This window comes from Spodoptera frugiperda, chromosome 5 (assembly GCF_023101765.2).
Source record: "Spodoptera frugiperda isolate SF20-4 chromosome 5, AGI-APGP_CSIRO_Sfru_2.0, whole genome shotgun sequence".
Classification (NCBI taxonomy): domain Eukaryota; kingdom Metazoa; phylum Arthropoda; class Insecta; order Lepidoptera; family Noctuidae; genus Spodoptera; species Spodoptera frugiperda.
Window position 1 is genome coordinate 798899 of NC_064216.1, and position 23570 is coordinate 822468.

Genomic DNA, 23570 nt, shown 5'->3' on the forward strand with positions numbered 1-23570 from the left:
CAGTTGGGCTTAATTTATAAAGCCCTTATTGTCAAGGTTTGCCAAATGTTTCCAACACGAGAATTTCGTGACTTCAAAATCGTGACAAGAAGAAAAAATGCTCCTTATTTATTAAATTATTAATCACTTACGTGTATCTAAGATTTTGTTTATGATTGTACGAATGGAATAACAATCTATTATACCTATATAAAAATAAGTTGGGTTTTCCTTCCTGACGCCTGAACCGATTTCCATGGTTTTGCATTTGTTGGAAAGGTCTTGGGCTTCGTGAGGTTTATAGCAAAGAAACTTCAGGAAAAAATAAGGTAAAAGCAGGAAAACAGGAAAAATCATTGGTGGCGAAACGAAGTTCGCCGGGTTTGCTAGTGTTGTATATATATTCGTGAATTTTCCACGGGAAATATACATTTTCCCGGATAAAAATAGGTAGCCTTCATGCTATCTCAGACCTAAGTAGGTACTTTCTATGTAAAATTTCATCAATTTTGTTCCAGGAGTTTTTGAGACGCGTAGTCAATTAAACAGACAAACAAACTTGTGCAGTATTATTACCTACCTGTATGTATGATATAGATATAAGTATGTAGTTTTACATAATATATATGGCCATCAGTTATAGTTCCGATCTTTTGTTAGTTGACATCTCAGTGATTGCGCGTACGACTATAACAACGTAAGTATAATAAACAATTTATAAAGCCTGAAATAAAAACATATTTTAACGGAAAATAGGAATTACCTATCGCATTTATCGCAGTGAAGCCCGTTTTGTGGCATTGTTATTTTTACGAATGGGGCGAAAAGGAAAGAATTTGATAAAATAACACAATTATACAACCTTAACTTAATTAGTTTATTGCGAAGGCATTTCAGCCACAGATCCAGTGTTCTTAGTCCGAGTAGGAATCAAACTCTCAGCACGTTTTGTACCAGGCAGTTGACCAGTTACTGCGCCAACCGTGCAGATTTATAATTTATTTTGTTCGTTTTACTTAAAATATTGCTCGTTTCACTCCAATGATTTATATTTTGAAGTGAGCAAATAGCTTCAAGCTGCAGACGAGCCAAAATTTTGATTAATTGACTTTCAAAAGTTGCCTTCTTCATAATTTGACTTTGATTTTTGATAAACACAGATGCTTCTATCCGTGTACATAGTGTGTACATTGTTGCTGTGCATATGTGTGCTGCTATGGAGCTTGGAGCGACGCAAGCGCAACAAATATAGAGGAGTACCGACCTACCCCCTCTTACCGTTCATCGGGAATATACATCAAGTTGTAGGAGACACACAAAGTAAGTACAGTGATTACAAACCGAATTCAAAATCTTGGGACTAAGATTATTTTTTTTATGAGTTGACTTTTATAGAGGAGAGACTTCTAATTTAACTTGAGAAAAGTAACGAAAACTTAATTAGCTTTTTTAGGGTATAAGCCGGTAAACGAGCAGACGGATCACCTGATGGTAAGCAATCGCCGCAGCCCATGGACATCCGAAACACCAGAGGCGTTACAAGTGCGTTGCTAGCCTTTTGGGGGTTAAGAATTTAAGGGTTGTTGTGAAATCGAGGTCTGGGAAGATTGTCCACACACCTAACAAAATATTGCATTTGCAGAGTTGTTTCACATAGTGGAAAATATTACCGATATTTGTGAAGAGAAGCAATCACTTTTTGTGGTTTGGTTGGGACCCTGTCCTATTCTAGGTAAGTTGTATTCTCAGATATTTTTAGTGGTCATACGTTTTAAAGAAAAATTTAAATTTTACGCAAAATAGTATCTATTTACAAAATTTTTCCCCATTTGTGTTATAAGTCCCATGTAATAGGGGATGAGCCGATTTTTTACGTGCCACAATGTGCACCTCTGCCTACCCCTTCGGGGATAAAAGGCGTGGCGTTGCATCAGCATCATAGTGCCTATTTTTAACCCCCGACGCAAAAAGAGGGGTGTTATAAGTTTGACGTGTCTGTCTGTCTGTCTGTCTGTCTGTCTGTCTGTCTGTCTGTCTGTCTGTCTGTCTGTCTGTCTGTCTGTGGCATCATAACTCCCGAACGGATGCAGTGATTTCAATTTAGTTTTTTTCGTATGAAAGGGGATTTATGTGCGAGTGTTCTTAGACATGTTTGATGAAAATCGGTTGAGCCGTTTTAAAGTTATGGGCGGTGAAAGTGGGGAGATTAGCCGAAGGTCTGCAAATATACTGGGATGGGGTCTCAAATTAAACCGCACTGAAAGAAGATATTGAAAGATATTATTTTTTCGTATTAACAAAAAAAAAATTAAATAAAAAAAAAATTAAAAATTTAATAATAAAAATATTTTTTTTTTAATTTAACGTTTTATTATAAACAAAAAATCTTGCACCAATGTAATCTTTAGCCTACTTATAGAAACAAAAACTAGTAATTAATAAGTCAAAAAAATAAAATAAAAGCGAACGAGCTTGACCTTAGATGTAATCTTTACCTTAACAAGAATCGAAATTATAGTAAGTATATGTAATATACTAAGCCTAACATAACCTAACCTACCTATAAAAAGCATAAAATAAAAAATTAAATTAAAAATTTAAAAAACCCCCGACATAAAAACTTAATTTCCCTTTAAAAAGTAAAAAATAATAAAAGAAACTTAATCTTAAAGTACCTAAGAATGTACTAATAATTCTAAAAAAAAAATACGTCTCGTTGGGGGACCGCATGAATACGGACTGCACACCGCCGCCCGCGCCGCTATATTTCTATTTTCTGCGTTATAGTTAAGTACTTAAACATCAATTTACTTTAATGTTAACACCAAGCATGTGATACTTATGAGCGGTCCCCCAACGCGACGTATTTTTTTTTTAGAATTATTAGTACATTCTTAGGTACTTTAAGATTAAGTTTCTTTTATTATTTTTTACTTTTTAAAGGGAAATTAAGTTTTTATGTCGGGGGTTTTTTAAATTTTGAAATTATAGTATTGAATCGAAATTTAATTCTGTATGCTTTACGGGTTTGTATCTATCTATCTGTAAACCGAGTTTTCTGTTTTTGCGCAACGAAAATTTAACTTGGAATATACTTTTATATCCACCTAATACCAAATTCTCTGTTTCTCTTCCTGTCACAGCGGTGCAACATCCAGATGACGTGAAGATGGTCACCAACTCCTTTGTAGAGAAGCCGTATTTCTATGATTTCGGCAGGGCTTGGCTCGGAGACGGACTCGTCACTGCACCAGGTCAGTATTTTGACTTTAATATAGCCATCTTTAAGGTATAAGTCAGTAGGGTGCTTCTTCAAAAAACTTTCTCCCGCGTTGTTAAGCATCATGGTAGCTTATTATCAGCTTTATTTTTATTGGATTGGTTGAGAGCAGTGTCAACTTAATTTATTGAAACCAAATTTTGAGTTTCAATTAGCAGAATTGTTAAATTTTGGTTGAGATAATAATGCCGTTAACTTTTTGTGATTATTTTTTGAAGAATCACCCAGTTCCTCTCGTATAAGTATGTGGTGATCAATTCTCACTCGAAACACACTGATCACCAGTAATCTACCTTCTTGCTCTTGTTATGCCTTCTACGTTGTAGAAGAGGCATTTGTAATGTGAAAGCCTCTTGGAATATTCTGTCCATCATCAAGTCCTATATATGGTCTTTATAAAGACAAAGTCCGAAAAGAAGATTTGCAATGAACTGGAACAAATAAGTATGACTGTCATAATAACTATTCAAATTCCAGGTTACATATGGAAGCAAAGCATCAAGAAATTAGCTGGTACATTCACCAGCTCCGTGGTGGACGGTTACCAGGACGTGTTCAACGCTCAGGCGGAGAAGTTGGTGCTCAACTTGAAGACTAAAGTGGGGAAGGAACCATTCGATGTCATGCATACATTGGCGTTTGCGACCTTGGAAACTATTTGTCGTAAGTTGGCATTTGACTGATGGAAGGCATTCACCATCAGCTTTATCATAATCCTTAGCTGGGGATTCGTCCATTGCTGAATTAAGACATCTCTCTTTTATAAAAAGGGTTTGCTATGGTCTTCGGACGATATAACCAAGAATTGTATTGTGAACCTGATTGAAAAAGAGTAAGTATGCTGTTTCTTGCTCGTTCTTCTCCATAACAATCTACACTTTGGAACGAGCAAAATAGCTTCACAAGAGAATTGATAGGCAATTTTTTTATATTTTAATATTTGCATTAACGTTCAAAAGTGCCTTCCGGGTCTATTTGAAATAAATCATTTTGATTTTGAACTTGGCGGACGGTTTGAAAATTGCATTTAAATCTAACTTTTAGATGATTCAGCTGTCTACGTCTCAGTAGCAGTTTGTTTGTTTAAGAGTAAATGGAAATTATCAACCGATCATGACGTTAAAAAGTTAATCCTATCTTTCTTCAGAAACGGCTTTGGGAGTTTCGAATATATCAGAGAATATAGTCACGGAGGAGTACTACGATGCCTTCAACCGTTGCCTGGAGCTGATGATATACAGGGGTATGAACATCCTACTGCACCCTGACGCCATCTACCGACTCACTCCAGCACATAAAGAGATGATGAAGTGCGTCGCTGCTCTGCACAAAGTGTCTGATAATGTGAGTTTATACTGATATTTAGTTTGGCGTTTCAAAGATTGAAAGGAGAATGCTCAAAAAAAAACCCAGGCCCGGCGCAAACTATACGTATCTCAGTTTATCAGTATAAATGAGTAATGAAATGCTATATAGGTACCATCATCGAAAACGATGGCTAAATGTTGGAAATTGATATGTATATTTTAGCATGGATTAATTTTTATAATTATGATTTATGAAACTAGTAATATCTATCTAACTAGTTATTTTATTGAGTTAATACGCTTCGTATACGCCGTGAGCATCAATCACAGATCACCCCCCATCAATACAGCGTGATATAAGACGTTTTATATAGTAGAGGTAGTGGGAGAAATGCAATTGGCGAATATTATTGTTCATGCATACTTGGGAAAAGGACGCTCGGTTGTTGTGCCCATGTGATGTCCATCATATACTACCTTGGGTGGGCAAGGCACCAAGATGGTTTTGCAAATCCCGCACTTTCACTACAAAATGTAATATTAGATGTAGAAAATGATTGAACTTTGAATAATCTAATACATGATGTTTTGATAATGTATACTTTCTACTCGTAATATCTTTTAAATATCATCATCATACCAGCCGAAAGACGTTCATTGCTGATCGATTTAAATATAGTCCCTGACAAAAAACAAATAGCAATTTCCTACATTTAGCCATCGTTTTCGACGATGGTAACTATACGGGATTTTATTACACATTTATACTGATAAACTGAGATACAAATCGTTTGCGCCGGGCCTGGGTATTTTTCCCATACTTCATGGGCATTCTCCTTTTCTATCAAAGTTTAAATGGAGTTTCTTGCTCGTTCTTCTCCATTCGAAGCTACACTTTGAACGAGTACCTAGATTCATTGACGGACAGACTGAGAGTCTGTAATTTATTTCTTTATTAGTGTATGTTTCAAAAGTACAGTATATGGTTTAATTGGAATATATGATTTGACTTTTATGATTTAAGGGTTAAGGGTTTATGTTATGTTTATGCTCTTTTGCTTTGTGATCTTTTTTTATAACAGGTGATGAAGAAGTTACGAGCTGAACAGAAGAATGTAAAGATAAGTGAAATGACTGGAAATCATAATCAAGGTAAGGTATTGCCATCATGTTAAAAAGAAGTATATGGTACTTCAATGGTTTACTAAGTTTAGAGTCACTATGAAGCTAAGCTAAGCTAATAAAAAATGAATTTCTGGGAACGAACTGTATCAGATTTTTTCAGAATTTAATAGGAATAGGCAGGTAAGTAATAAATACAAAATAAGTAATATATTGTACATTTAAAGATACAAATAGAGGACCAAAGTTCAAAGCGTTCTTGGACATTCTACTGGACCTGAGAGAGGTAGACCCGAACCTAACGGATCATCAGATCAAGGCGGAGGTGGACACCATCATATTGGCGGGACAGGAGACGGTAGCCACCGCCTTTTTCTACACCCTGCTGATGATTGGGTGCAAGCCAGGAGTCCAGGAGAAGATGTATGCTGAGTAAGTACTTGGATTAATATTTCATCACAGAACAACTCTTTGTGCGATCTACAAAATCTTTCTGTCGTTCTTATTGTTTCTTTTCTTTTTAAAAAAATACGTTGTCCCGCTCTAGTATTTTCTCCTGTGTCGTGGGTGCGTTTACAAACATACAATTTCACATGCACATGACGACCAGACGCGAAACAACAATTTGTGGATCACATAAAGAGTTGTTCCGTACGGGAATCGAACCCGCTACACGTTGCACGGCAGCCAGTTGCCCAGTCACCGCACCAACCGTGCAGTCTCTATCTATGTGTATATCTCAATCTAGTGTTTTAGAGTTTTACTGTCAAAGGGAGAGCCTTGGGTTGGCAACTCAGACTCATTTAATGGTTACTTAACCCAGTCCTTAGCAATTGTTTTCGGAACAAAATTGTTACTAAGGAATAGTTTAAGTCATAATTAAATGTCTCCGAGTACGGCATTATGTGTGATCCACAAAAACTAGTGTTTTAGAGTCTTATTATCAAAGAGAGAGCCTTAGGTGGACAGTGGCACTTATAGGCTGATGATCATCATCACAGGTTGTACAGTATATTCGGGGACAGCAAGCGTCCGGTTTCCAAGGAGGACCTCTCTCGCATGAGTTACTGCGAGGCCATCATCAATGAAACTCTTCGGTTGTACCCACCAGCTCCGGGCGTGATGCGGTATGCTGACAGGGATCTGAAACTTAGTAAGTAGCCTTAGTTATGTCCATTTATCGAGTGATGGTGATGGTGACGGATGCTGGTGGAGATTAGCTTTCGAAATTTTGTTCCCAGCAGTCATAATCAAAACTTATTTCCAAACTAGCAAATCTGGCGTACTCCGTTTCGTCACTAGTGATTTTCCTTGCTTTTCTCTTGATTACCCGACTGCGCCAGAAGGAGGGTTATGTTTTTCGAGAGTATGTATGTATGTATGTATGTAGGTATGTATGTATGTATAATTGTTTGGCACGCTCTACAGCCTAAACGGCTTGATGGATTTTGGCTTGAGAGGTGTCGTTGGATTCGTCTTTCCTGTGAGAGTGACACTGGATATATCAAAATAGTAAAAAAAACAAAATGGCGGATTTTTGGCGCCAAATTCGAATATTGCTCACTCTCTAGCCTGAACGACTTGATGGATTTCAGCTTGAGAGGTGTCGTTAGATTCGTATTTACTGTGAGAGTGACACTGGATATATCAAAATAATAAAAAAATAAAATGGCGGATTTTTGGCGCCAAATTCGAATATTGCTCAATCTCTAGCCTAAACGACTCGATGGATTTCAGCTTCCGTTTGATTCATTTTTACTGTGAGAGTGCCACTAGATACCTATAATAACCAAAATATTAAAATAATAAAACTAAAAGAAAATAAAATAAAATAAGGTAATTTAAAAAACTAAAAAACCCGACTGCGTTTCTTCATAATATGAAAATGAAAAAACCCTAAAACAAGAAAGTCATCGTAAAATTGAAGCAGTCGGGACCCATTCTAGAAAACACTCACTGAATCTTCATATTTAGAGTTTTTTAAATTACCTTATTTTATTTTATTCCTGAATTTTCTTTGCTATAAACCTCACGAGGCCCAAGATCTTTCCAACGAATGCAAAATTGTGGAAATCGGTTCCTGCGTTCTAGAGTTATAGCGTCAGGAAAGAAAACCTGACTTATTTTTATATTACACTAGCAAACCAGGCGAACTCCGTTTCGCCACTAATGATTTTCCCTGTTTTCCTGCTTTTCTATTAGATTTAGCCTGATTTTTCTTTGCTATAAACCTCACGGGGGAGGCCTTTGTTCAGCAGTGGACGTCTCTCGGCTGATGATGATGATGATGATGATGAAACCTAATGGAGCCTGAGACCTTTCCAACGAATGCAAAACCGTGGAAATCGGCTCATGCGTTCTCGAGTAGTAAGTATAGTAAGTATAGCGTCAGGAAGGAAAACCCGACTTATTTTTATATTATAGATAAATCATGAAAGTAGAATTTTATGAAGTAATCAAGGTCTTTTCTTCCAGAATCCTTCACAATCCCGAAGGGCACGATCTGTGCTATTAATTTCTGGGGAGCTGGCAGGTCGGTGCGAGCGTGGGGACCTGACGCCAAGGTGTACAGGCCGGAGCGGTGGCTGGAAGACCAGGCGCCTGGCAACCCTGCTGCGTTCCTACCCTTCAGCTATGGACGACGAGCTTGTATTGGTAAATTGTGCTGATGTTTCTTGTTCTACGTACTTCCGCGTCTTGGGTTTAATAGCCTGGATGGGGAGAAAAGGAAAGGGAGTCATGTACTTTTTAGTTTCTCAATGTTTTAGTAATAGGTTATCTCTCAATCACTTGGGTGCTATATTATCATGTGCCTTGCCTATGTTTTCAGGAATTAAAAGATATAACATCATGATTCATGACTGCGTCAATATTCGAGTGGTCGCAATGGATTTCTGGTTCGGTTCCAAGGGTCGGGTAAAGTATTAGTGGTAGTTTTTATCGGCTTTTCAAAGATTTCTCAGTAGCAGCACGGAGTCTAGAATCGTGTCCAGTATATGATAATAAGCCCACCTTTTATTACATGGGACTTATAACACAAATGGTAAAAAGTGGGTGTATATTGTCCAAATGTGCAGATCTTCCTACCCCTTCGAAGATAAAAGGTATGACGATAAAAAATGATCGAACGATAAAAAAACATCATGAGTACAAAATGATAAACTATTGAGACGCACAATACTTAAACTATTATTTTAAAGGGTTAAAACACTTGAAGTAATTAATCGATCATTTTAATGATAGATGCATAACGACATGTCGTTTATTTAAATGTTTACATCTATGGTCTATGGTAAAACCATAGATTTACGATAACAATAAGGAACACGGTATAATTAAATGAAATATTCAGTTAAATGACAATAATTTTATATTAATTAATGGCAATAAAGAATGAACGTCAAGTGTCGTTTCTCTGAATTTCTATTTTATATGTTACAACGTGTTTCTATAACCAGTTGAGTAGGTATAATATGATGGATGTTTAAGAAGTAGGTAAGAATGACAATGGCAGTATTTTGTGCTACTAAAATTAAAAATAAAAATGCCCTAACTAACAGATTCACTAAATGACTTTTACTGCCACAATCTTGTTCCGAAAACAATTGCTAAGTCACCATTAAATGACCCTGAGTATGGCGATTACTGTCTACGATATGAGAGACAAAAGCTAGTCTAAAACGATACTCATTTCTTCTTTTCTAGGTAAAAAATACGCCATGGCGATTCTAAAAACGATGCTGGCGCATTGTGTCCGGGAGTTGGTGTTCGAGTCCCAGGCTGACAACTTGCAGCTGAAGATAGACTTAGCCCTAAGGCCGGTTTCCGGCCATCTCATACAAATTAGATTGCGGGATAGTGAAAATCGGTGTCGATGAAAACTGATACTAGAGATTATTATAATAAAGTACTGTATTGATTGAAGATAGTTGTGATACATTTTATATTTGCTATAGTCAATTTACGACTGAAATTAGTAACCGATTTTAAACCAATATCTCTGAATATATTCACGTTTTTGAATACAATAGTCAAAATTCTATCGCTAAGTTTCAGTCAAAAATCGATCTTAATCTACTTATACTTTAGGTTGAGATCGGATTTTAATTTCGACTGACACTAGACCTTAAGATACCCGCGTAAAGTAAAATGGTGACAAAATGTATTCAGCTTAGCACGAGTTTGTTTTATGTTTAACGAGATCAAAATCGAAACGCGTTCGGCGCTCTGATTGGTTGGTTCATTCGCACTGGCCAATCAGAGCTCCGAACGCGTCCTCATTTCAGTTTCTTTCAACGTAAAGCAAGCTCGTACTAAGGGTACTGCTCTCCCGTCACTATACATCTATTCGTGTTACCGTAAAATAAGGCTTAATTGCAGCTATTAAGCTATACTTTTCTGTATCATTAATGACTGTTAAACTACCGTTTTGTATCAACCATCAAGTATTAAGACATGTAGTACCTACGTATATTAGAAACATCGATTTCAGATCCACTAATCGCCTCTAATCCTGCTAATTGACACTAACTAGTGCCGCGATCATTAGACCCGGTGCTCACGATCGCCAATGATGTACTTCCCATTGTACTGTTTTTGTTGTGTGCACTAAGCTTAACTGACTCCGTACTAAGACTAACTGAAGTTTGTACGAGGATATTGTATCGGTGTTAAGTATTTTGGTTGTTAACTGTTTTTCTCTTCATTGTTAACTGATAAAGGGATTTGCTGGACGCAGGTCGTTATCACCCGGCCTATCTGGAAGTCATTGGGGAGGCCTATGTGGATATGTTCAGCAATGGATCTCATGTGACTGATATGATGATCATAAATTCTAAAGATACTAGAATCTGAGTTTGGACTGCATAATAGGGTACTTGAAGATAAAAATGGTATTTTCGTGTGTAATCGAACCTGTAACACGTTGCACGGCAGCACGAAATCGGCTCATTCTTATCAATGTTGAAGATTGAAAATATGGGACTTCAACCGTTATGTAGGATATCATGATTGAAAGTTTTCCAACTAAAAATAACTTCAAATGTATCCTACTGGGTACAAGCCAATAGCTTTTTCTCTCGTCATAGACTCTGATTGCTAATTTTAAAACCATTCGCAATTATTCCCCAAATTACTCAACAGAGCCAAAATTAGAATAATTAGTTTGTCACAATAACGATAATGACGCTGTCGCCGCAACGAGTTAAACTCAATAGCTCGTGCAACGTGATGCTCAACTGCATATGCAACGTACCGCTGCACTGTGCATATGCAAGGTAACGCTACTTCGTGTCCAACTGGTCGAAACGAGTCGTTTGGAGTAATTAGTTAGCTCACTATTTGTTAGTTCACCTGTTTAAATTAGAGCTAATCACGCTGTGGTTTGGGTTCTCCTGTGAAATATTATACTAGTCAGGTTATTTCATTGTATCAAACCTCATTTGTTGGGAGTTCAGTTGTGGAGTAAAGAGATCTTGGGATCGATGTCCAGGCGTGTTAGAACGCGCCTCAAAGAGCCATCAGACCACCACAGATGGGGCCCAGTAGGGCTGATGCCTGATCCGGAGCTGCGGACTACCTAGCGGTTTTACCGGGGCTCTGGTTCGAAAAGCAGGAGTAGGAACGGGGTGGTTTTTAGTCAGTAAGAGTCTGACACTCCCTCTCGCCTCACCCAAGGCGAGAGAAGTCATTGGATAATTTTCCCCCTCAAAAAAAGACGTGTTAGTAAAATTGTGGCGTTTGTATGGTAAATTAGCTTCTGTCAGCGGCTTCGCCTGCTTTCTCGTGGGGTAAGAAGTCAAGTTACCTATCATCCAAGTCAGCTTCTACCATGTCTGTATACCAAATTTCATCAAAATCCGCTCATTAGTTTCAGTGTGATTGACGAACAAACATCTAAAAAACCGTCACGTTTATAATATTAGTGTGATATGATTATCTATTCTTTATCTATTCTGTAATAACTTCCAATTTCTTGAATATAAAATCTGGCCGGCACAGAGAGTCGCCGACTCGATCAATCACAGTTAAGTTGAACTCGGTTGAGAGCGTGCCAAAGAGCAAAGTTAATGAGCCGTCAAATTGGTCACAGTTACTCGCTTACACTGCATACATTCCGCGATAAAGTCCTAACTTATGTTCAATCCTGGATTAAGTGGTGATAAGTTTCCTTAAATACCTTTGCTTCTATTGAAAGGTAAGTAAGTGGTGACTACAGATAGTAGTTTTTTTTTTAAGGTGGGACAATCATCCAATTACTTCTCTCGCCTTAGACTAGGCGAGAGGAAGTGTCAGACTCTTACTGACTAAAAACCACCCCGTTCCTACTCCTTTTAATTAGAAATTATAATATAAACCCAGGTTTTCTCAAGATGTTTTCCCACACCATTTGTCAGTGATGTCTAAATAATCTTAGAAAGTACATGTAACTCTTAAAAGTCACATTGGTACTCTCATGCATGAGAAGCGGGCGTTCTTAAACCACCGGGTCACCATAGCCTACTTCTAAAAACTCATTAGTCATTGTAAATTATAATTTCATTAGGGAAAATAGTTCGGAAGTCAGGTGCACCGCAAATTCAGTGTTCGCGAAATCGATTGAATACAAAATTCAGCCGCGCCATGTTATTACCTGAATACATTGCCATTAACTGGTCGACGCTATCATTTGTCCGAAATATGGTGGTTAGCAAATAAAGTGTTATTATTTTTGCAAGGTTTTTAAAGTAAATTTATTCCATGACTATGCCTTTAATACTTAAAATATTAACGTGTTTTAAGTGTGGGAGAGCCATGCTTCGGCACGAATGGGCCGACACGACCGGAGTGATACCACGGCCTCACAGAAAACCGAAGTGAAACAACGCTTACGTTGTATTTCGTTGTGTGAGTGAGATTACCGGGGACCATAAATTCCTAACCCACAAAAGGCCGCGGTAACGCACCTGTAACGCCTCTGGTGTTTCAAGTGTCCATGGGCGGCGGCGATGGCTTACCATCAGGTGATCCATCAGCTCGTTTACCGGCTTATTCCATAAAAAAACTTTTAAGCTCTAGCAGAGTAGGCTAAGGGTATTTTGTTTTCTTTAAGGACCGGTCGAACAAAAAAACCTTAATTACAGGTTTATACCTGGCATCAAAGCTAATGATGCTAATGATGATAGTTTTTCCATGGAAATACAGAAGTGGGAAAACAAGAGTGTGCATATATGTATGTGTGTTTTTGTAACTTTACTTCTGAGGATGTTAAACATGATTGTAGTAAGTATTATATCAGTAATAATAGTAGGTAGGTAATCAGTACCTGCAATTTATTTATCGATTGGAATCAAGTAATTAATTTATTCGCCTCATCTACGACGTGAAGACGTTATGCTCAGCAATAGGGATTGCCAAAGAGACAAATAAAATAGTTTCCTGTATAATTGTCTTATACCCGTTTTCAAAAGTTTAAAAGGAACTCCTAAACTGTGATAGGTAACACTTAACGACATTTCATCAACCTATAAGGGACACCTAAAAATACAAATCAGGGGTTAGTTTATCCATCTCGCCTCGCCCAGAGCGGGAGAAGTCATTAGATGATTTTCCTCCCCTTAAAAAAAAGGGATTAGTTTAGGTGTTTCCTTACGCTAAGTAACTTTTAAATAGGAGATGTTTTAGGGGTTGTTAGTTCAAAAGAGAGACGTTCAAAAGTGCCTACCTAGTCTATTTGAAATAAATAATTTTGACTTTGACTTAGTGAAAACGGCCATTAGTCCCAAAAATACGAAAGAATCAAGTGACTGTCATTGCAATCGGTATCCTAAGTTGTAACGTATAATCATGGCTGAAGCGTCACTCACTCTATCATTCAGCCTAGTTAATTATGCAGCATTCAGTGACTTTCGACCTCCTTGCTAGGTATTATAACTAGGGTGATCATTTACTAGTTAAATGTAGTAGTTATTTGGAAATTGGCAAGATAGCTGTTTGAAACCGTATTTAAGAAAGATAAATCCTGAGTTTTGTAAGTATGTGTAGCTGTATTTTAAAATTGATAATTAATGCGTAGATACAACGAACTGCGGACTACCTAGCAGGTTACCGAGACTCCGGCTCGAAGAGCAGAAGTAGAAAAGGGGTGGTTTTTAGTCAGTAAGAGTCCACACCCTCTCGCTTCACTAAAGACGGGAGAAGTTTTTGGAAGATTTTCTCCTCTCAAAAAATCCCTAGATACCATGAAAAACAAAGATATAAATAAATTTCTGTTTAAGCTAAAATACATAGGGATTAAAGTCGTGTGCTCAAATGATAATTTTAGAAAACGTAACCCTTTTCTCAGACAATAGAACATAGATAGCACAGTTGCCTTAATTTATTAGGGGTAGGTAATGTATATTATACTTAAAACTAATTCACTTATAGCTAAAGAAAGATATTTTTTAATAATTTGAAACTAAAGACTTTTAAAACTGAAATAATTTAAAATGAAACTGTAATTATTTGATGTTACGCAGAAATATAAAATTCAACTCAACTCATTTAGATTCAATTTGATATTTTCTTCTTAAAGTAAAGAAATACGTAAGTACCGAAGTAAGTTATAGAAATAAAAATTAAAGCAACTACAACACATTTCGACTTTCTCACAGTTGAACATTAAAAGAAGAAAGATTCTTTACAACTTATAATGTTTCTTGCTAAGTTTACCCTCTTACCGTATAATTTTCTGTATATCGCCCTAAAAAGGGTCAGAAATTACCGACTTAAATACGCCCAAAACATTTTTTTACATCATTGGAAAAAGTTATAGGCGTGTCCAATAAAAAAAAGAAATTGTTTATGATTATCATTCGAGTTTTGCCGAACGATTTCCATATTCAAATTTTTGTGTTTGTTAAATGTTGACTGCCTTTAGATAATTTTACAAAAAAAAGTATTTTTGCAAAGTTTTTATTTTATGCTTTGTTTGTTAACATTAACAAAAAGTAGCCAAGTACTTCAGAAACAGCTTCTATTTAGGTAAACGATCTTAGATTTTTCTTTAAATAATTTTACAATTAGAATGGTATTAAAACACAACTGGTGAAATGACAGAGCAGGAGACAAATTTCATCTTTAGGTTGATTTTCCACCGAGATGTGTTCTGTAGCTATGCTACGAAGATGTAATAGCTAAGCTGTGAATCTGACCGTTGTATTAAACTATGTAGCCGAGTGAGGAAGAAGCTTAGCTCGAGTATGCGATGTATCGATAGTAGGAAAGCCATCCACAGCACGCATCTATAGGACGCATCCAAAGTAAAAAACGTAGCTTAGCTGAGTCCGTTTCCACCAGTGCTAAGCCATGTATACCAACGAATATGATTGGTGGAAGCCAAACGCATTCACAGCAACGTAGCATAGCACATCTCTGGTGGAAAAGCACCCTTATTCTTATGGAAATAAAAACTAACCGTAACAACTAAGTATTCTAAAAAAATCGCTTGTTACTTTGGAAAAGATTCTAAACATAAGCAAAACAAAATAGGTACCTATCTATTTCCAGCACATCAATAATTGCCAACTGACGGTTTCGATTTCCATACCAGTACATACACAGCGTGGTACAAAAGTCCATGCAGAATAATAAATCAGTTATAGCAACACTGTTATTAGCTCAGTATTTGAGCAGGCGTGGTCACGGCCGGTTTGATTGCAGGCTTCCACAGCAAACAGCCTAATGATGGAGACGCTCCGAAGGTTTGGGCCGCAGTACTGTGACGTGGAGACCATGCTGTGGAACGTTTCTGTCATGCTGAGAGGTCTGACCCTCAATATAGACAGACGTAATAAGAAACGTAAGATTTATACTTTAATGTTATTTTTTTTTTCCATTTGATGGGTCGACGTTTGGCCGCTATCTCGCCTGGTGGTAAGTGATGATGCGGCCTACGATGGAGCAGGTGTGCTCATGAGCAACCTATTTACTCGGGCCTTGAAGACACCCAGGTTATACCCTTCAGGAAACACAGACTTCGGCAAATAATTCCACTCCTTAGCAGTTCGCACAAGGAAGCTTGAAGCGAAGCGCTTCGTGCGAGTGGGTAGGACATCTACCATGAACCATGATGAACATCTATTATTTTGTGAGGAATTTCAAACTTTGTTACCCGAAATCGACAGTTTTGTGGAAAGATACTCGTATCTTAGTAAGGCTATGTTTCCCATAGCCTTGTAGATGTGTGGAGAATTCTATCAAAATAGGTCATCATTCCTCTTAAGTATGATGGACCAATGAAGAACCAAATTGTTTGTATCTTTTCTGGCAATGAGTTTCTTCTTTATCGCGGTGGATTGAGGAGAAGAGTCTGACACAAAAAGAAGAGGAGATTGTCTTATATTGGCAAAAAATGAACCAAGACATTGAAGTTTTACTGTTGTGGAAGCCAGCTGATGGTTCTTGAGCATCACTAAGAAAAGATTAAATGTCCTTAAGCCTTTGACTGTCAATAGAAAACTGTTGAAGGCAAATTCTCCGCTAACGTCGGTCACCGGTGACCACCACGGCGTTCAATGTGTTAAGAATTAACATTGTAATCACCATCATCCATCAGCTTGCTGGTTTTCCTATGAATCATTTATCACCAAGATCAAAATCTAATTGAATTACATAAAGCCATAATTCACCTTTTATAATTCCAGCAATTCCAATAATAGTGTACATAATCTCAATTTCGATATGCCTGGGTTACTTCTACGTGTACCTGGTGTCAATGAGCTGGTTCGTGTTCCACCGCTGCCAGCAGACCGGTGACCTGCTAGCAGCCATCATCGTCTTCTCCTTGGGAGTCTCCAGCGAGATCGGAACTGTGAAGCTGATTTTTATGTTCTTACATATGTGAGTATGATGCTATAAAAGGTCCTTTTTCTTTTAATATATCTAGTTGTGCTATGTTCTCAAAGGTATGTAAGTCATTTAATGTTTTTTTTTGGTATGATTTGGTAAACGTGCAAATGGATCACCTGATGGTAAGCAATCGTCGCTGCCCATGGACACCCCGTTACAAGTGTGTTGCCAGCCTTCTCGGGGTTAGGAATTTAAGGGTTGCTGAGGAATCAGGGATTTGGAAGATTGGGAAGGGGGAGAGGCCTCCGGTAGCCTTACTCACACAACGAAGTACAATGCAAGCGTTGTTTCACGTCGATTTTTGTGAGGTCCTGGTATTACTCCGGTCCCAGTCGACCGGCCCTTTTCGTGCCGAAGCATGACTCTCCCACACTTTTGGAATTGGAATATGATTGGAATTTCTTACTCATTCTTCTCCATAGGAATCTACACTTTGGAACATGTACCAGACCTACACTTTTTATTGTTTTTGACTTTTAAAAGTGGCCAATTTTGATCCGATTGAAATAAATGATTTGAGTCTAATCACTAATAATGGGCAGCGTATTAAAGTAGAAATACAAATACATATATTATCGGCCTTACTTATAAACGATTACTAAAGTTAAGACACAGTTAAACTACTTATTAAAAAATATTTTAACTCATAAACGATGATTAACGCTAACTAATGTCTTAGCGACTGCTTAAATAGCTGTCAACTTAATCAGTGTCGAACCCTTGTTTAAAGACCTTAATTACCAAAATGGCGTCCGAAATTCGTAAAAGTCACAGCTGTGGTATATCTCAACAATAACACCACATGCAAACTTCGCATTGAATTGAGTTCTGTTTGCTGGGCTTTGTTCCGCTACTTAGGAAAGTGAAGTGGATAAATAAAAATAAAAATAAATAAATATAAAATGGATATATTTGACGACGATAATGAATTACGCACATACCGTGACGAGATAGAAGAAATAAGAAATTTCAGGAATATTGGTTCAAGAGGGAGAGTAAAAAATATATAATTCAAGATCGAACCCAATAGAGGAATTGAATGAAAGCGACTTCAAGCATCGCTACAGATTCAGTAAAGGATATGGTAAAAATTATAAATATCTTAAGAAACGACTTGTTCATGGATAGCCGGGGCAGTAGTGTACCTGTGGAGTTGCAAGTAATGGCAGCTATAAGATTGCATGAACATGAGCCAACAGACTTTATCAAGAACTGCTAAAAGAGTTGCTATTGCATTGGCTTCGAAAAGTTCCATTTATATTAAAATGCCTTCAAATTTAAGAGAAGAGACTGAAACTATTCGGAAATTTGAAACAATTTGTGGGTTTCCCCATATTACCGGTGCAATAGATTGCACCCATATTAAAATAAAAACGTTAATTAACCATTGCTTAGTTAAGTGACGTGTAAACAGTGTTTATAAGTAAGAAATAGTTAATTGATAATTAAGGAGTTAATGAGTTATTAGTTAATTAGTTGCTTAGCTGTTGATTAGTGGATTTTTATAAGTAAGGCCGTATATGTTTAATGATTCGGAAACTAATGTGTTGATCACAGAGTTTCAGAGCTTGTTCAATTCAAAGTTCATCGAAATATTGAGCAGTTAGTTCTGTAGTAGTAAACATAAATAATTTAGACAAGCTAAACAATAAAAACAGTTTAAAACTCATTTGTAATCTGAATGAGACAAGTAATTATAAATGTTCACTAAACAATTGTTAAAGTTTTAAACTTTCAAATTAGTTTCATCTGTTTAATTAACTAAAATTAGTTTTTATAATTTTCACTTGTGTGTCTGTAATGTTGTTTATTGGTTTTTGTTTAGTTTTGCATTATTATAATAAATTATGTACAATATCAAAATATTGGGATAGGTATTTAGATTTTGGACATTAGTTCTATTGAATTTCAGTCTAAATGTTTAAAACCTAGATCAAATTAGATATTTTAGATTATAATTAATCGGTTATTAATATTATTGGGTTTTTGGGCTTTTCGAAAATTTCTCAGTAGTGACACGGAGTCTGGAATTGTGCCCAGTATATTGCAATAGGCTCACCCCCTATTACATGAAACTTATAACACAAATGGTGAGAAGTGGGAGTACGTTGTATACCGGCATGGCGTAATGTGCACCTCTGCCTTTCCCCTTCGAGGAGAAAAAGCGTGACGTTGTCTCTCTCTCTCTCTCTCTCTCTCTCTCTCTTCTATCGAATTTCTGTCTAAATATTTAAAACCTCGATCGACTTAGATATTTTAGATTATAATTAATCGGTAATTAATTCCGGCCGTTTTTTTTTCTGCTCCCAGTGGCAAGGTGCGGCGTATAGTGTCAGAATGCCTGGCGTGCGACGCCCTGGTGGTGGCTGGCTCCCGCTTCTCAGCCAACCTGCTGAGTACACTGACGCTGGTGAAGAAACGAGCGCTGGTGTTCTGGGTGGTGATCATTGGCAACGGCGTTGTGTACGTCGTCAAACCTATCATGATGCCCGGCCGCCATTTTACCGAGGATAAGTTTATACTTTATGGTGAGTATTGCGGAAATATTGCATTCAAATCAATTTTGAAAATATGCTCGGTACAAGACGGGTTATTAGCATAAATTGTGCAATTTTGTGTGTGTGAGTGTGTGTGCGTGTGGGAGAGAGTGTGTTTACTTAATGTTGTGTACAACGTATGCTATATTCAAAGATATGCTACATTCAAAGATTAAATAGAAGGAATTTGATGGTTTTATGATTCTAAAATAGAAAGAAGTATACTAAACTAGCAAACTACCTAAAGCCGGGTACACATTGGTGCAATGTAACATGTAATGCAACATGCAATGCAAGAATTTGACGTCCACATTGCTGCAATGTATCATGTAAAGTAACAGAATTCCCATAGTGTAGACGCCTTGCGCGCACGAACCGCGTCTACTACGCGCACGAACAGATTGTTGCAACTCTTGCGCGTAGCGACCCGAAATTTGTCGGTTTTTTCCCTGAACACAAAGAGGCGCGCAGTATGCGCGGAGCGTCAGTGTGGACAGGTTGTGTGGTGTGTACGGCTAGACGCGCGCGAACATGGAACAAGACGACGCTACTGCGGCGGAGGAGGCGGTTACATTTACGTGGAGTGAAGAAAAAGTGCTTCAATTAATTGAAGTGTACAGATCAAAGGAAATTTTGTGGAATCCACAGCATGAGAATTTTTATAAAAAACATTTTAAAGAGGATGCATGGATGGAAATTGCTAATTTGATGGAAACAACACAAGATAAATGTTTCAGTAAAATGATTAGTACTTTTGCAGACTGAGCGATCCGTTCGCGCGCATCTCGGAAACAGATGTGAGTAGGTACATGCGCGGTTCGTGCGCACGTTGTGCGCGCCCCGCGTCTACACTGACGCAATGCTTGTTTCGTGTTGCATTGCATGTTGCGTTGCAGCAGTCTGTACCCGCCTTTATAGATACCTAATATACAATACAAATGCATAGATGACAAACTTTTGTAATTTTTTTTATTAAAAATAATAATCCTTTAATGACTATAAATAAAATTTACTTATAGTAATTAAAGGATTATTGGAATTTGATATCAGAACTACCTAAATCTTTAATAAATATTCAGTTTTATTTTACACTCATAACATTTTTATATTAACTTACAACATTATTTTTAATCTGTGCGTCGTCGCGCCGTCTACGGAATGTCAAACCGCAAAGTTATGTTAAAAATCTCGCGACTATTCCGTTCTTGATTCCGTATCACCGAGGTCGAACGGAAATCACGTTGCCGCTCCGACTAGAGCGGAACGGCAACGTCGCAAAAACGCCTAGCAGCGAGGAAAAGACATTCAGTACGGTCGGTGGCCGCGCAGTGCGCAACATGGCAAATTTCGACACGATAAAGTTAATAGAAGAAGTTAAACGAAGAAATGTGTTGTGGTTAAGCAAGAATCGTAGTTCTCACGGAGAAGCCGACGCTAGGATCAAGGCTTGGGAAGAGATAGCGGCGATATTGTACCACGATTGGAATATTTGCTCGGAAGTACAGCGGGTGCAGAGACGTAAGTTGTTGCTTTCTTTGTCTAACATTGCGTTCCGACGGCCGCGGCACGGACGTGTGCGGTTTTACGTCAGGATTTTTATATAGGAATAGTTTTTTTAGTATACAGTTTATGTTTAGAAATAGGAATTATAATAATGTTTCTATTTTTAAATATCTTATTTATATTATTTGATAATTAATTTGAAATTACTGTCTTGGGTTCAGCTCTTGTCAGTCTTGGCTCAGCGTAAATTTTGTCTATTACCGTTTTGTTTTTTTTTAGTCACATTATAGATTCTAAAAACGTGTTCCGGAGATTGTAATAGAAATAGGTGTTCGAATTGTATTTGTTTGTAAATTACAAACTATCCGTAATAATATTTTTCTTACCCGTTGTTTTCAGTGGAACTTCTCAAGAAGAAATGGCGTAACGTGAGAGATTATTACCAAAAAGAAAAGAAGAGACTGGATTATAAATCTAAAACACCAGGAAAAGTGAGAGAAAAGAGAATATATAACTACTTCGATCAAATGACGTTCTTAGATGATGTCCTAGAGAGAAGACATGACAGTCACAACACAGAAGAATTATTAGATGAGACATTTGAGGATTCTAATAATTCCACAGAAGATAGTCTTCCGATAAGGCCTGTAAAGCAAGAAGAAAAAGATCCAATACCGACCAATGAAATGCCGTCATTTGTAACGGAAATTCTGACATCTCCGAACTGTCAAGAAGATTCAAAACTGACAGCGAACAGGAACTTTTTGCTCTCGTTACTACCGGACATGACGTCATTGGATGAGAGGGATAACATGAGGTTTCGTATGGGAGTATTGCGTTTGATGAGTGACATAAAATTCGGTTCGGATTGACTGCCTATTATCCGGTTCACAAAATCGTATCTCTCTTTAGTGGGGATCTGCAATAGCCGGCTAATTAGAAATTGTAACCGGCGGGGAAGTACATTTGCCTAATTCTAATGAACCTGGTACCTGCGAGCGCTCTGCGGTAAATGCTGGATTCGTCCTGATTTTACTTCGATCTTTTGTGTTTTGGAACTTTTAGAATAGATACGGTACATATATAAGAACTGTTATTTGTATTTCTATTGGTAATTATTACTTTAGTTAACGTATGTGATTAATTTTTGTGGCAAAAAGGAGATGTATAAAGTTGTTAATTAAATAAATGGTAGTGTTTAATCATATGTTTTATTTTTCAGTAATGTAAAATGAAAAATCATGAAAACTCGACATTTTTCGTTTGAAAGAATTTAGACTAGGTACCTACTGTTTCCTGAAACATAGTTTGTTTATTAAATTCGGTTGTATTTGCAATAGAATTCAACACTTGCTCTTTAATGCTTAGTTGCACATTAAACATGTTGCATATTGGAAAATTCGATGCCCCTAGTTGTCATGAGTTTGCATCAGCGCAGGAACATGTAACAATATTCATATTATTTAATAATTGTAGACCATACTGTACACTATGGATACATTAAAGTGATTTGATTTGATTAATGTACAAATACATTTTATAGTCTCAAGAACAGTTTTATAAATTCGCAGGTCTGGAACCAATGGTTGAGAACCCAAACTACCAGATCGCCACCATCTTGAGTATGGCAGGAGTCATCTTCACGTGCTACCTTCCAGCCAACATCACAGCGTTCCTCATCGTCGTCACCGGCTACATTGAGGCACAGATGTTGTCCCTCACAGAAGAACTGCTGCATCTCTGGGAAGACGCAGAGTCCCACTACTACATAACACATCAAACAAATGCAGTCTTAGAAGAAAGTATAGAAAACAGTATAATAAGAAACAAAGTCATTAATGACTATATAGAAAGCCACCTCAAGGACATTATAAAGACGCATGGAAGAAATATAAACCTGTTACATCAAGTTGAGAGTGTGTTCAGTGGTGCTATAGCTTTAGAATTTGTTATTCTAGGTGTTGGTTTAATAGCAGAGTTGCTAGGAGGACTAGAAAACACTTATTTAGAGATACCATTCGCCCTAGCGCAGGTTGGTATGGACTGTTTCACAGGCCAGCGAGTCATGGATGCCAGCGTTAAGTTTGAAAGAGCAGTATACGATTGCAAATGGGAGAATTATAGCATTTCGAATATGAAGATAGTGCTGATGATGCTCCAAAGTTCCCAGAAGACGATGAAGTTATCAGCTGGTGGTATCATCATGCTCAGCTTTAGCTGCCTGATGCAGGTCTTCAGATCAATATACTCCGCGTATACGACGCTGAGATCGACTATGAAGTAGATTTAAACAATAAAGACAAAGAAACATATAGAATAGTAAAATATGAAATGTTTGAAGTATTTTATAGAAAAGAAGAAAATAATTTGTATATAGAAGTTGCACAATAAACTAAAAGTGTAGTAAAGAAATATTATTTCATTGGAGCTCGCGCTTTTGTCCAAACAAAATGTTGGTGAATCGACAAATGGCTTCATGATAACTGTGTGATGACAAATCGATGACACAGATAATAACTGCAATATTGTAAAACAAATAACTCTTGTGGAAATAGAAATTAAGTTTGTGAATAGCGTAAAAGTTAATGATAGATTTAGGACACAAAGTCAGTTGTGAAGAGTTGATTTTAATAAAAGGGACTTTGATGGCTACCATCAATTGTAAGATATTTAAAGATGTATCTTTGTAGGATAGAGAAAATATTTTGGTATAACTAAAAATCAATCAGAAGCCAAAAGAAATTAGAAAAAAAGTGCAGTGAAATACTGATTCAATTCAAATGAAATTTCAACTAATTAAATGACTGATATGATGTAAATTAATTTAAATAACATTAATCGCCAGGGGCTAAAGTGACCGGCGCTAGAGGAGGATTTGCCTTCAACAGATTTTATTTGGCAGTGAAGGTCGTATCGGTTTAGAAATACAGGCGACGAGAATTTATTCCATAGTGTGTTGTAAGAGGCAGAAAA

At 37.2% G+C, this 23570-nt stretch overlaps 3 protein-coding genes across 3 annotated transcripts; all 3 read left to right on the plus strand.

The window, feature by feature from the left end:
- Positions 1-591: 591 nt before the first annotated feature.
- On the plus strand, positions 592-9612 carry LOC126910692 (cytochrome P450 4C1-like). The gene is made up of 11 exons (XM_050693703.1): positions 592-676; positions 1140-1299; positions 1622-1711; positions 3123-3233; positions 3737-3922; positions 4407-4603; positions 5649-5718; positions 5916-6120; positions 6690-6841; positions 8164-8343; positions 9394-9612. The coding sequence occupies exons 2-11, from the start codon at positions 1140-1142 to the stop codon at positions 9564-9566; spliced, it is 1524 nt and encodes a 507-aa protein (XP_050549660.1). The 5' UTR covers positions 592-676; the 3' UTR covers positions 9567-9612.
- Positions 9613-15390: 5778 nt separating this feature from the next.
- On the plus strand, positions 15391-23261 carry LOC118272121 (uncharacterized). The gene is made up of 4 exons (XM_050693692.1): positions 15391-15508; positions 16353-16548; positions 18868-19085; positions 22169-23261. Exons 1-4 carry the CDS (start codon positions 15391-15393, stop codon positions 22879-22881), a joined length of 1245 nt encoding a protein of 414 aa, XP_050549649.1. The 3' UTR covers positions 22882-23261.
- On the plus strand, positions 20256-21747 carry LOC118272092 (uncharacterized). Its single transcript, XM_035588422.2, has 2 exons — positions 20256-20612; positions 20997-21747. The coding sequence occupies exons 1-2, from the start codon at positions 20432-20434 to the stop codon at positions 21467-21469; spliced, it is 654 nt and encodes a 217-aa protein (XP_035444315.2). The 5' UTR covers positions 20256-20431; the 3' UTR covers positions 21470-21747.
- Positions 23262-23570: the final 309 nt, after the last annotated feature.

Coding starts and splice junctions, on each gene's coding strand:
- LOC126910692 (XM_050693703.1), top strand. CDS start 1,140: ATGCTTCTATCCGTGTACATAGTGTGTACATTGTTGCTGTGCATATGT. Junction 5,719..5,915: donor GACTGGAAATCATAATCAAG/GTAAGGTATTGC, acceptor GTACATTTAAAG/ATACAAATAGAGGACCAAAG. Junction 6,842..8,163: donor TGACAGGGATCTGAAACTTA/GTAAGTAGCCTT, acceptor CTTTTCTTCCAG/AATCCTTCACAATCCCGAAG.
- LOC118272121 (XM_050693692.1), top strand. CDS start 15,391: ATGATGGAGACGCTCCGAAGGTTTGGGCCGCAGTACTGTGACGTGGAG. Junction 15,509..16,352: donor AGACAGACGTAATAAGAAAC/GTAAGATTTATA, acceptor TTATAATTCCAG/CAATTCCAATAATAGTGTAC. Junction 19,086..22,168: donor GGATAAGTTTATACTTTATG/GTGAGTATTGCG, acceptor ATAAATTCGCAG/GTCTGGAACCAATGGTTGAG.
- LOC118272092 (XM_035588422.2), top strand. CDS start 20,432: ATGGCAAATTTCGACACGATAAAGTTAATAGAAGAAGTTAAACGAAGA. Junction 20,613..20,996: donor AGTACAGCGGGTGCAGAGAC/GTAAGTTGTTGC, acceptor CGTTGTTTTCAG/TGGAACTTCTCAAGAAGAAA.